At 50.2% G+C, this 13,168-nt stretch overlaps 1 protein-coding gene across 5 annotated transcripts in view; it reads right to left on the minus strand.

The window, feature by feature from the left end:
* The window catches only part of LOC119953337 (small conductance calcium-activated potassium channel protein 2-like), a 155,987-nt gene that overhangs the window by 42,887 nt on the left and 99,932 nt on the right, over nt 1-13,168 (minus strand). For all 5 annotated transcript variants that reach the window (XM_038777508.1, XM_038777507.1, XM_038777506.1 and 2 more), the window contains one exon: nt 3,686-3,781. In XM_038777508.1, the coding sequence (XP_038633436.1) occupies nt 3,686-3,781 (96 nt within the window). The remainder of the gene's footprint in view (nt 1-3,685; nt 3,782-13,168) is intronic.

Genomic DNA, 13,168 nt, shown 5'->3' on the forward strand with positions numbered 1-13,168 from the left:
AGGGTGACATAAGAAGCCATTCAGCCCCTAGAGAGGGTGCTCCACCTTTCAACTGGATTGTGGGTGATCTGTATCTTACCTGCCTTGGTTCCAAACCCTCCTCCCCAAAACCCAACAAAGGTATCTCAGTGTCTGTTTTGACATTTTTCATTGACTCCTCTCCTCTCAGCCTCAAAAGGCTTTCTGGCAAGGGAGGCGGGGCGGGGGGGAGATCAAGGGGAAGAGAGAGAGAGAGAGTCTGTGATAGGGTGGCAGAAGAGGGATAAAATGTTGAAAAGCTATCAGCGAATGTTTCCCTTTTCTCTGTACAAGCTCGAACGCTGCTAAATCTCTAAACCCGTCCCGTTCTGATGGAAGGTTATTGACTCTCTTTCTCGTTCCACAAAAGTCACCTGACCTGCCGAGAGTTTCAAATTTAGTGCAACTCCAGTGTTTCACTTTTAGCTTTTCTTCCCCTCATCTCTTTCGGGTGTTAATCCGACAGGATTAATAGTAAAAGCTGCCTGGGTACCGCCTGAGAGAAATTGGGACCAATCATCGCCGAGAATCGAAGAGAATAGAGGCCTTGTCTCAAATCCAGCACATAGAAGTGGCTTGTCAATTGGGCGAGGGCAAATAAATCAATCCCCTTTCACTCCTATTGTGAGAAATCCCTGATCCGAGCCGAAAACTCAAAAGCATTGTTCTCCATCGCAAGCAATGTTCTTAATTATTCATTCTGGTGAGCAGCCTGGTCACTGAATGCAAAAGAGTCCGACTCCAACACTCTCTGGTACAGATCTTAGTGTTGATAGTTAGATGGTTGCTTCGGAAATCTCCTAGACTGTCACATTTCCCCATCACCCCCACCCCTCGCTTCTTCCCTCTCACCCCTGTGTATAATGCATCTTCCATCCCAGTGCCAGAGGCTGTCCCTGTAGATAATGTGCTGTCAAACCAGAGAGTTTTCACGACAACACCACACACAGTTTCACACAGAAGGATCAGCTGTGAAGATCTTCTTTCACCATTGTCAATCAATGATCAAAATCTAACTTTCAGTAACAAGGTGTCGGGGGACCCACAAAGCTCATGAAAGGGACACTGACAAGATAATGCATTAGGAATGGGTTGCCAAGCCTCCAGGATTCACCTGGGGTCTCCGGCAATTAAAGGTTCACCTCCAGGACATCACAGCAACTTTCCCCTGGGAGACTGAACACTGAAATTCTGAACAGCTAATGAAAGAGATGCCAGGTAGTTCCACCAGAAATTATTTTAATAAGAATGCTTTTCAATTAACACAACTGTTTAGACATAAATCATTAGACGCTTAATGCTTCACTGGATAGCTTAACATATTTCACATGTTATTTTGAAGATGTCTAGTTTCAAGTCCCTTTGGAACCGAGTGACGGGGAATGAACCTGTCGACTTAAGAAGGATATTTATGGATCGGGAATGGAATTCATTAGGGGTGACTGTGAGGTCACCAGTATTTCTAGGGCTCAAGACCCCAAGAGTTATTGAAGTGGTTCTGTTGCTAAATTCAAGCTTAACGGCAAACAACAGCAGCAGCAATTTCTGACAAGCCTTTGGCACTAAGTTTCAGCACTCTCTTGGCTAATCTCCCACCTTGTACCCCTTATAAACCAGAGCTGACCTAAATCTCAGCTCCCGCTATCATAACGCACAAGTCCTCTTCACCCATTGCCTCCCGTGGCAGATTCACGATTGTAAAATTTCCATCCTTATTTTTCAGCCCCTCGGTGGCTTCCTTCCTTCCCATCTCCGTAGAATCCTTCAGTCCCATAACCCTCCGAGATCTAACCACTCACTCCCCAATTCTGGATTTCTGCGCGTGCCCAAGTTTCAGCGCTCCATCATTGTCGGCTGTGCCTTCTGTAGCCTGGGGCCCTCAGCGCTGGAATTCCCCGCCCTAAACCTCCCTGTCCCTCTCCTCCTTTAAGAAGATCTTTCAAATCTACCTCTGGCCAGGTTCACCTGTCCTAATATCTCCTTCTGTGGCTCAGTCTCAAAAGCACCTTGGGATGTTTAGTACTATGTTTAAGGTGCTGTATGAATGCAAGTTGTTACTCTGATCTGTTTAGCGCTGTTGCTGATGCATGATGAACAGGATGTGACAACATGAAGGAATCCACCTTTCAGTTCATTGGAGGGGCAGAATTTGAGCTCCAAGAAAATAGTAACTATCAATGGGCTGAGCACCTCTCCTGTTTTAGAATCATAGAATGCAGCAGGACGGCATTCAGCCCATCGAGTCTGCACCGGCCCTCTGAAAGAGCTCCCTACCTAGGCCCATTCCGTCACCCTATTCCCCCTAGCCCCACCTAACCTGCACATCTTTGTGGCATCAGGCGGCAATCTTTTAGCATGGCCAATCCACCTAATCTATTCATTTTTGGGAGGAGGGCTGTTATTGCCCATCCTTAATTGCTTCCGAGAAGGTGGTGGTGAGCGGTCTTCTCGAACCCCACTGAGGTCCACATGGTGTAGGTACACCCACAGTGCTGGTAGGGAGGACGTTCTAGGATTTTGACCCAGCGGCAGTGAAGGAACGGCCGATATATTTCCAAGTCAGGATGGTGTGGGATTTGGACGGGAAATTTCAGCATTCAGTTTTAGTGCTCAGTGTCTTTACTCTGAATGAACAGTGTCCAAAGCTGCCTTTGTTCCTTTGAATCCAGTCGCAGAATAAATGATTAAATGGGAGGGGGAGAGAGAGAGAGAGAAGAAAGTCATGCTAATCCAAGATGAATTATTAAGTTGGGCTGGATCGGTTCCAAAAGAGATTTCAAAAGGAACTTTTCAAAATGAGTTCCCTTTCAAAAACAGCTCATTACGTGGTGCAGCCCATATTGGTTTGTACAGAGGGGCTGCCAATCTCTCGCTCTTGCTGTGAGGGGGTCCTCCAGCACAGGAGGGCCCAACTGACTCAGTTAGTGCTTGTTGTACCCAGTAGAAAGCTAGACCCACAAACTAGGGAGGTCCCCGAGCCCCTGAGCTCAGTCTTGGGGAGAGTCGTGGGGGGGGGGGGTTCCCCATTAGGTAGCAACAATTAATAAAAAAATATATAAATTTAGAGTACCCAATTAATTTTTTCCAATTAAGGGGCAATTTAGCGTGGCCTATCCGCCTACCCTGCACATCTTTGGGTTGTGGGGGCGAAACCCACGCAGACACGGGGAGAATGTGCAAACTCCACACGGTCAGTGACCCAGAGCCGGGATCGAACCTGGGACCTTGGTGCCGTGAGGCAGTAATGCTAACCACTGCGCCACCGTGCCGCCCACTGGTAGCAACAAATTCTTAAGGTGTCCGCACCCTGCGCCCTCTGGGGAAAAGGAAGCTGTGAGAGTCAGGGTGATGAAACATTCAAAAGGTGAAGTACAAAGTCGCACAGCACGAACAGGTAAACAGCACATCAGAAAGATCGAGAGCCGGACACAAGCTTCATGTAGAAAGCATGTCGGAGCAGAGCTTGGCCGTGATACTTGACGTGGGGGAACAACCTACTGACAATGTACTATCCAACCCCAAACATGAGGTATGTCAGCTGCACCATCTGCCAAGGATGTGTGTGTGTTTGTGTGCATGTGTGTGTGTGTGTGTGTGTGTGTGTGTGGGGGCAGGAGGCGGGCAAGGCAGAAAGCGAGAAAGACTTGGACGGAAGGTTAGGACTTACCTGAATCTCTCGAGCATGATAGACAACAATGAGACCCAGTAATATTACAGTGGAGAGGCTGATAAGGCATTTGAGTGCGAGGGAATACAGAGACGCCTGCAATAGAAGAGAGAGAACTGGTTACAGCCACACACAGCACTTATCTAACAGAGCTGGCAGTAATGTTTCAACGACCGTCTCTCTAACAGGCAACTTCAGCTACAAAAATACGTATGCTAGGAACAAGAAGTCTATTTGGATTCATGAATCTCATGTGTACCTACCGTTGCACAAAACCCACAATCCCACTTTGGTAATTCTATATTAATTGTATTTAATTGTTTGCAGGAAGTGGGCATTTACTGGGGATTCAGCTGTGCTAGTACCAATAAGAACAGATGAAACCCGTACTAGTGCGGCTGTACTTGGGTTGGGAGGTTCATGTTTCTGATGTGGATCTCTGTGAGTATATGGTTGTTGAAAAGTGTGCAGAGATTGGCTCCAGTTCTGTACTTCACGACTCGGCTTTCTGAAGAACAACCTACCCATCTTTTCCCAGTGTCCCTCACCACCAACCCGCCTTCTCCCCAGCCCCCTCAGTCCCACCTACCCGCCTTCTCCCCAGACCCCTCAGTCCCACCAACCCGCCTTCTCCCCAGCCCCCTCAGTCCCACCAACCCGCCTTCTCCCCAGCCCCCTCAGTCCCACCAGCCCGCCTTCTCCCCACACCCCTCAGTCCCACCAGCCCGCCTTCTCCCCACACCCCTCAGTCCCACTAACCCGCCTTCTCCCCACACCCCTCAGTCCCACCTACCCGCCTTCTCCCCAAACCCCTCAGTCCCACCTACCCGCCTTCTCCCACACCCCTCAGTCCACCAGCCCGCCTTCTCCCACACACCCTCAGTCCCACCAGCCCGCCTTCTCCCCACACCCCTCAGTCCCACCAGCCCGCCTTCTCCCCACACCCCTCAGTCCCACCAACCCGCCTTCTCCCACACCCCTCAGTCCCACCAACCCGCCTTCTCCCCACACCCCTCAGTCCCACCAGCCCGCCTTCTCCCCACACCCCTCAGTCCCACTAACCCGCCTTCTCCCCACACCCCTCAGTCCCACCAACCCGCCTTCTTCCCAGACCCCTCAGTCCCACTAACCCGCCTTCTCCCCACACCCCTCAGTCCCACCACCCGCTACTTCTTCCCCACACCCCTCAGTCCCACCAACCCGCCTTCTCCCCACACCCCCAGTCCCACCAACCCGCCTTCTCCCCACACCCCTCAGTCCCACCAACCCGCCTTCTCCCCACACCCCTCAGTCCCACCAACCCGCCTTCTCCCCACACCCTCAGTCCCCACCAACCCGCCTTCTCCCCACACCCCTCAGTCCCACCAACCCGCCTTCTCCCCACACCCCTCAGTCCCACCAACCCGCCTTCTCCCCACACCTCTCAGTCCCACCAACCCGCCTTCTCCCCACACCCCTCAGTCCCACCAACCCGCCTTCTCCCCAGACCCCTCAGTCCCACCAACCCGCCTTCTCCCCACACCCCTCAGTCCCACCAACCCGCCTTCTCCCCACACCCCTCAGTCCCACCAACCCGCCTTCTCCCCACACCCCTCAGTCCCACCAACCCGCCTTCTCCCCAGGCCCCTCAGTCCCACCAACCCGCCTTCTCCCCACACCCCTCAGTCCCACCAACCTGCCTTCTCCCTAGACCCCTCATTCCCACCAACCCGCCTTCTCCCCACACCCCTCAGTCCCACCAACCTGCCTTCTCCCCACACCCCTCAGTCCCACCAACCCGCCTTCTCCCCAGACCCCTCAGTCCCACCAGCCCGCCTTCTCCCCAGACCCCTCAATCCCACCAACCCGCCTTCTCCCCACACCCCTCAGTCCCACCAACCAGCCTTCTCCCCAGCCCCCTCAGTCCCACCAACCCGCCTTCTCCCCAGCCCCCTCAATCCCACCTACCCGCCTTCTCCCCACACCCCTCAGTCCCACCAACCCGCCTTCTCCCCACACCCCTCAGTCCCACCAACCCGCCTTCTCCCCAGACCCCTCAGTCCCACCAACCTGCCTTCTCCACACACCCCTCAGTCCCACCAACCCGCCTTCTCCCCAGCCCCCTCAGTCCCACCAACCCGCCTTCTCCCCACACCCCTCAGTCCCACCAACCCGCCTTCTCCCCACACCCCTCAGTCCCACCAACCCGCCTTCTCCCCACACCCCTCAGTCCCACCAACCCGCCTTCTCCCCACACCCCTCAGTCCCACCAACCCGCCTTCTCCCCAGCCCCCTCAGTCCCACCAACCCGCCTTCTCCCCACACCCCTCAGTCCCACCAACCCGCCTTCTCCCCAGCCCCCTCAGTCCCACCAGCCCGCCTTCTCCCCACACCCCTCAGTCCCACCAACCCGCCTTCTCCCCACACCCCTCAATCCCACCTACCCGCCTTCTCCCCAGCCCCCTCAGTCCCACTAACCCGCCTTCTCCCCACACCCGTCAGTCCCACCAACCCGCCTTCTCCCCAGCCCCCTCAGTCCCACCTACCCGCCTTCTCCCCAGACCCCTCAGTACCACCTACCCGCCTTCTCCCCAGACCCCTCAGTACCACCTACCCGCCTTCTCCCCAGCCCCCTCAGTCCCACCAACCCGCCTTCTCCCCAGACCCCTCAGTACCATCTTTCTCCCTGTACCCCTAAAAATCACCTACCCAACTTCTTTCCTTTACGCTTATCCCTACTCGCAATGTTGTTCAGTAACAACACCGAACATAAACAAACACTTTATGAGGTTTGGTCTTGACAGATCCGTTCCCACCAGGACTGTACCCAATGTTCGACAGTGAATGACCTGTCCCCATCAGTACTGTACCCCAGTGTTACACAGTGACAGACCCGTCCCCACCAGTACTGTACCCCAGTGTTACACAGTGACAGACCCGTCCCCACCAGTACTGTACCCCAGTGTTATACAGTGACAGACCCGTCCCCACCAGTGCTGTACCCCAGTGTTATACAGCGACAGACCCGTCCCCACCAGTACTGTACCCCAGTGTTATACAGTGACAGACCCGTCCCCACCAGTACTGTACCCCAGTGTTATACAGTGACAGACCTGTCCCCACCAGTACTGTACCCCAGTGTTATACAGTGACAGATTCCTCCCCACCAGTACTGTACCCCAGTGTTATACAGTGACAGACCTGTCCCCACAAGCACTGTACCCCAGTGTTATACAGTGACAGACCCCTCCCCACCAGTACTGTACCCCAGTGTTATACAGTGACAGACCTGTCCCCACCAGTACTGTGCCCCAGTGTTATACAGTGACAGACCCGTCCCCACCAGTACTGTATCCCAGTGTTATACAGTGACAGACCCGTCCCCACCAGTACTGTACCCCAGTGTTATACAGTGACAGACCTGTCCCCACCAGTACTGTACCCCAGTGTTATACAGTGACAGACCCATCCCCACCAGTACTGTACCCCAGTGTAACACAGTGACAGAGAAGAAGCCTGCTTTCCTCAACCTTTTGTCATAAATCACTTTCTTTTAACTAGGATTTCAATCATCTAGTCACGCTCAAACAATATGGAAACAGTTAAGGAAGAAATGTTGATTATTGAGCACTCTGTGTTAAGATGTACATCTCGCAGTCTCACTGGGTGACCATCAAGCATATTTGACACTTGGGTAAACAAGTCATTATGACAATAAAAAGTTGCATTGATCTAGCACCTTTCATATCCTCAGGCTATCCCAAAGCATTTTACAGCCAATTATGTACTTAGGAAGTGTAGTCACTGTTGTACCATAGGAAATGAGTAGCCAATTTGCATAAGGCAATATCCCACACGCAGCAATGACGTAAATGGCCAGATGATCGGTTTTGAAATAAGCAATATTATTTTAGTGATAAATGTAGGCAAAGAATCCAGGGCAAACTCCTCAGAGTTGAGTTATTCCGTGGGACATTTTACCATCGATAGATCAGTCAGGGCCTGAGTTTAATATCCCATTTGTAGCTTACTTGTGACAATAAGCGATTTTCATTTCGTCTGAAAGATCTCACCGCCAGTAAGGCAGTACTCCCTCAGTACTACTCTGTGTTGTCAAACTAAAAATGTCCTCAAGTGAAAACCCATCTTCTTAGTTGCCTTTTTAATAACATGCGCAATATTTACATCACAGTAACAGTGCACTCAGACCACACTGACAGCAGAAACAGGACAAGAGGCAGGACATTGATATCAACACACACTGCAATAGACAGGACACAAATCACAGTCATAATAGAGCAACAGAAACCTAATCACAGGCAGACAAGAATAGAAACAACACTAAACTCAGACACACACCAGCACAGACAGAAAACTAATCTCACACATGCCATCGCAGACTGAACACTCACCTAAGACATACGAGTGCAGACAAAATATTATTATACTCACACTGCAGCAGACAGAACACTAATCTCAGACACACACTAGAGCAGACAGACACCAATCACAGACACACACAAGAGCAGACAGAACACTAAACACACACCCAAACTCGAGTCAGGACACTAATCTCAGACGCACACTAGAGACAGAACACTAATCTCAGACACAGGGCGGGATTCCGTCTCAGGTCAATGGACGTCTCCATTGTCCGCGTCTTGTGGTGGGCGGGGCGGATGAATCCAGCCCACACACTAGAGTAGACAGAACACTAAGCTTAGACACACAAGCAGATCAAACTCTCATCTCAGTCACAAACTAGAGCAGAGAGGACACTAACTCTAAACACAACAGTGCAAACAGAACACTAATCTCAGACACACTAGAGCAGACTGAACATCTCAGACACTATGGGCGCGATTCTCCCAGTGGGAGACTAAGTGCCGACGCCGGAGTAAAACCCGGAGTGTTTTACTCCGGCGTGGGAGGCCGCTCCTCGCCCCCTATTCTCCCCACCCCGGAGGGCTAGGAGCAGTGACGCGTGAATTCTGAGCGACCGGCCTTGACGCTTGTGTCAAAGCGGCGCACCGGGAATGACGTGGCCGGCGGCGGCGAAGTGACGTCAGCCGCGCATGCGCGGTTGCCGTCTTCCCCTCCGCTGCCTCGCAAGACATGGCGGCTTTATCTTGTGGGGCGGCGGAGGGAAAAGAGTGCATCTTTTAGAGATGCCAGCCCGACGATTGGTGGGCACCGATCGCGGCCAGACATCTGCTGAGCACGCCCGTGGTGCTCGCTCCTCCCTCTGCCCCCCACAGGCCCACACTCACCGGTCGCGCACTGTTCACGCCGGCAGCGACCTGGTGTGGTTGGCATCGGCGTGAACCGGTCGGGTTCGGAAGGCCGCTCGGCCCATTCGGGCCGGAGAATTGCCGGTCGCCGTGAGAAACGGCGAGCGGCGATTTTCCGAGCGGCCTGTCGAAAAACACGAAACGCCATTTGGGGGGAGTGGGGGGGGGGGGGGGGGTGGAAGAATCACGGGGGGTGCCAGGGCGGCGTGGCGTGATTCGCCCGGCCCTCCCGCGATTCTCTCACCCGGCGTGAGAATCGCGCCCTAAAGCAGACAGACACTAATCTCAGACACATACTACAGAAGACACACTAGAGCAGATAGAACATTAATCTCAGACCCATAATAGATCAGACAGAACACTAAACACAGACCCACACTCGAACAGAGAGAATGCTAGTCTCAGACGCACAACCAGAGCAGACAAAACATTAATCTCAGGAACTCACTGGAGCAGACGGAACACTAATCTCAGAAACACAAAAAAAGAGAGCGCTAACCACAAAAACAAAATAGAGCAGACAGAACACTAAGATCAGACAGATACGAGAGAAGACAGAACACTAATTCCAGACACATACTAGAGCAGAAAGAAAGCAAAGCACAGGTGCCTGCAAGAATAGGCAGAACACTAATCCCAGACACATGAGAGCAGACACAACACTAATCTCAGACGCACACTAGACAGACAAAACACTGATCTCAGACATACACTAAAGCAGAAAGCACACTGATGCCAGACACATACGAGAGCAGATCGCTAATCTCAGAAACACACAAAAACAGACAGATTGCTAATCTCAGAAACACACAAAAACAGACAGATCGCTAATCTCAGAAACACAGAAAAACAGACAGATCGCTAATCTCAGAAACACACAAAAACAGACAGAACACTAATCTCAGATTAGGCAGAGCATTAATCTCAGACGTATACAAGAGAAGACAGAACGGTAATCTCAGACGCGCACTAGAGCAGACAGAACACTAACCTCAGACATAACATAATAATAATCTTTATTAGTATCACAAGTAGGCTTAAATTAACATTGTAATGAACACTAGAGCAGATACAACACTAATCTCCAACACACTGAAGTAGAAATCACTGAAGCAGACAAAACACTCACCGCAGAAACACATTAGAGCAGACAGAACACTAAACTCAGACTGGCATGAGAGTAGGCAGAAACAATAATCTGAGATACACACTTGAGCAGAGAGGACACGAACCTCAGAAATGCACTAGTGCAGACAGAACACTAATCTCAGATGCAAATGAGAGCAGAACACTAATCTCAGAAACACACGAGAGCAGTCAGAACACTAAACTCAGACTCACAATAGCGCAGACCGAACACTAACCTCAAACACACTGGAACAAACACTCTGTTCTCCAACACTCTGAAGCAGAATTCACTGAAGTAGACAGAACACTAATCATTGAAACACATGAGAGCAGAGAGAACACTAATCTGAGACACACACTAGAGCAGGCATAACACTAACCTGAGAAACACACTAGAGCAAACAGAACATTCATCTCAGATGCACACTGAAGCAGACGGAACACAAATTTCAGACACACTGAAGCAGACAGAACATTAATCCCAGGCACAAACGAGAGCATAGAATCATAGAATTTACAGTGTAGAAGGAGGCCATTCGATCCATCGATTCTGCACCGGCCCTTGGAAAGAGCACCTTGCTGAAGCCCACACGTCCACCCTATCCCCGTAACCCAGTAATCGCACCTATACTTTTTTGGACACTAAGGGCAATTTAGCATGGCCAATCCACCTAACCGGCACATCTTTGGACTGTGGGAGGAAACAGGAGGACCCAGAGGAAAACTACGCAGACACGGAGAGAATGTGCAGACTCTGCACAGACAGTGACCCAAGCCGGAATCAAACCTGGGACCCTGGAGCTGTGAAGTGACAGTGCTACCGTGTCGCCCAACAGAAAGAGCACTAATCTCAGACACATAGGAGAGAAACAGAACACTATCTCAGAAACACACAAAAGCAGACAGAACTCTAATCTCAGATTGGGCAGAGCACTAATCTCAAACGTATACAAGAGAAGACAAATCGCTAATCGCAGACGCACACTAGAGCAGACGGAACACTATCTGAGACATAAACTAGAGCAGATAGAGCACTAATCTCAGACACACTGAAGCAGAAAACACTGAAGCAAACAGAACACTAATCACAGAAACACACTAGAGCAGACAGAACACTAATCTCAAAAATACAATAGAGATAAAGGGTACTAATCCCAGAAGCACATTAGAGCAGGGAGGACACTAATCTGAGACATATTGAAGTAGACGGAACACTAATATCAGACACACACTAGAGCTGGAAAACACGGATCACAAACAGACTAGAGCATTTGCTGAATAGAGTAAATAGGACACTAGTATCAGACAAACACTAATCTCAGACACACACTGCAGCGGACAGAACACTAATCCCAGACATGCAGTAGAGCAGACAGAACACTAACCCCTGACACAGACAGGAGCAGACAGAACATGAGCATCAGACCAGTGAAACAGACAGACACTAAAGAGCAGAGAGAACACTAATCTCAGAAACACACTAGAGCAGACAGTACACTAATCTCAGAAACACACTATAGCAGGCAGAACACTAACCTCAGAAACTCACGAGAGCAGACAAAATGCAATCTCAGAAACAAATAAAAGTAGAACTCTAATCTTAGACATATACAAGATCAGGCACAACGCTAATCTCAGACACACGCTAAAGCACACAGAATGCTAATCTCAGACACACGCTAAAGCAGACAGAACGCTAATCTCAGACTCACAGTAGAGAAGTCAGAACATAATGGGGCAGCACGGTAGCACAAGTGGATGGCACTGTGGCTTCACAGCGCCAGGGTCCCAGGTTCGATTCGCCGCTGGGTCACTGTCTGTGCGGAGTCTGCACGTTCTCCCCGTGTCTGTGTGGGTTTCCTCCGGGTGCTCCGGTTTCCTCCCACAGTCCAAAGACGTGCAGGGTAGGTGGTTTGGCCATGCTAAATTGTCCTTAGTGACCAAAAAGGTTAGGAGAGGTTATTGGGTTACAGGGATAGGGTGGAAGTGAGGGTTTAAGTGGGTCGGTGCAGACTCGATGGGCCGAACGGCCTCCTTCTGCACTCTATGTTCTATGTTTTATAATCGCAGGCAGACAGAAAATTTATCTCAGACACACACTGGAGCAGACAGGCTCCTAATCATGCACACACTAGAGCAGGCAGGACACTAATCTCACACACACTAGAACCGACAGATAACTAAATTTGGACACTCGCTACTGGTGACAAAACACTAATGTCAGACGCACACTAGAGCAGACAGACCACAAATCTAAGGAATACACTAGAGCAGACAGAACACTAATCTCCGACACACTTTAGAGCAGACAGAGCACTAATTTTAGAAATACAATAGAGAAGATAGAACATTTACCTCAGGCATTCCAGAGCAGACAGAATATTAATCTCAGAAACACAGTAAAGCAGACAGAACGCGAATCTCCGACACACATTAGAGTAGATAGAACACGAATTTATGACACGTACAAGATGAGGCAGAACACTAATCTCAGACACATACAGAACAGACAGAACGCTAATCTCACATTACACTGGAACACTAATCTCAGACACACGCTAGAGGAGATAGAATACTAAACTAAGACACACAGAAGATGAGACAGAACACTGATCTCAGACCCACATTACAGAAGACAGATCTCTAATCCCTGAAACACACCAAAGTAGACAGAACACTAATCTCAGACACACACTATAAAAGACAGAACATGAATCTCAGACACACTTGAGCCGACATAACACAAATCTCAGACACACACAAGAGCACAATTGAGCAGGCAGGACACTAATGTTGGACACACACTACAGCAGACAGAACACTAATCTCAGAAACACACCAAAAAACGCAGAACACTGATCTCAGATGCAGACTAGAGAAGGTAGAACACCAATCTCATACCCACACTAGAGAAGACAAAACAATAATCTCAGACAAACTTGAGCAGACAGTACATTAATCTCACACCTACACTAGAGAGGACGGCCACTAATCTCAGATCCACACTTGAGAAGACAGGATACTAATCGCAAGCACACAATAAAACAGACAGAACATTAATGTCAGACCCACACTGGAGTAGACA

The sequence above is a fragment of the Scyliorhinus canicula genome, chromosome 18 (assembly GCF_902713615.1).
Source record: "Scyliorhinus canicula chromosome 18, sScyCan1.1, whole genome shotgun sequence".
NCBI lineage: Eukaryota > Metazoa > Chordata > Chondrichthyes > Carcharhiniformes > Scyliorhinidae > Scyliorhinus > Scyliorhinus canicula.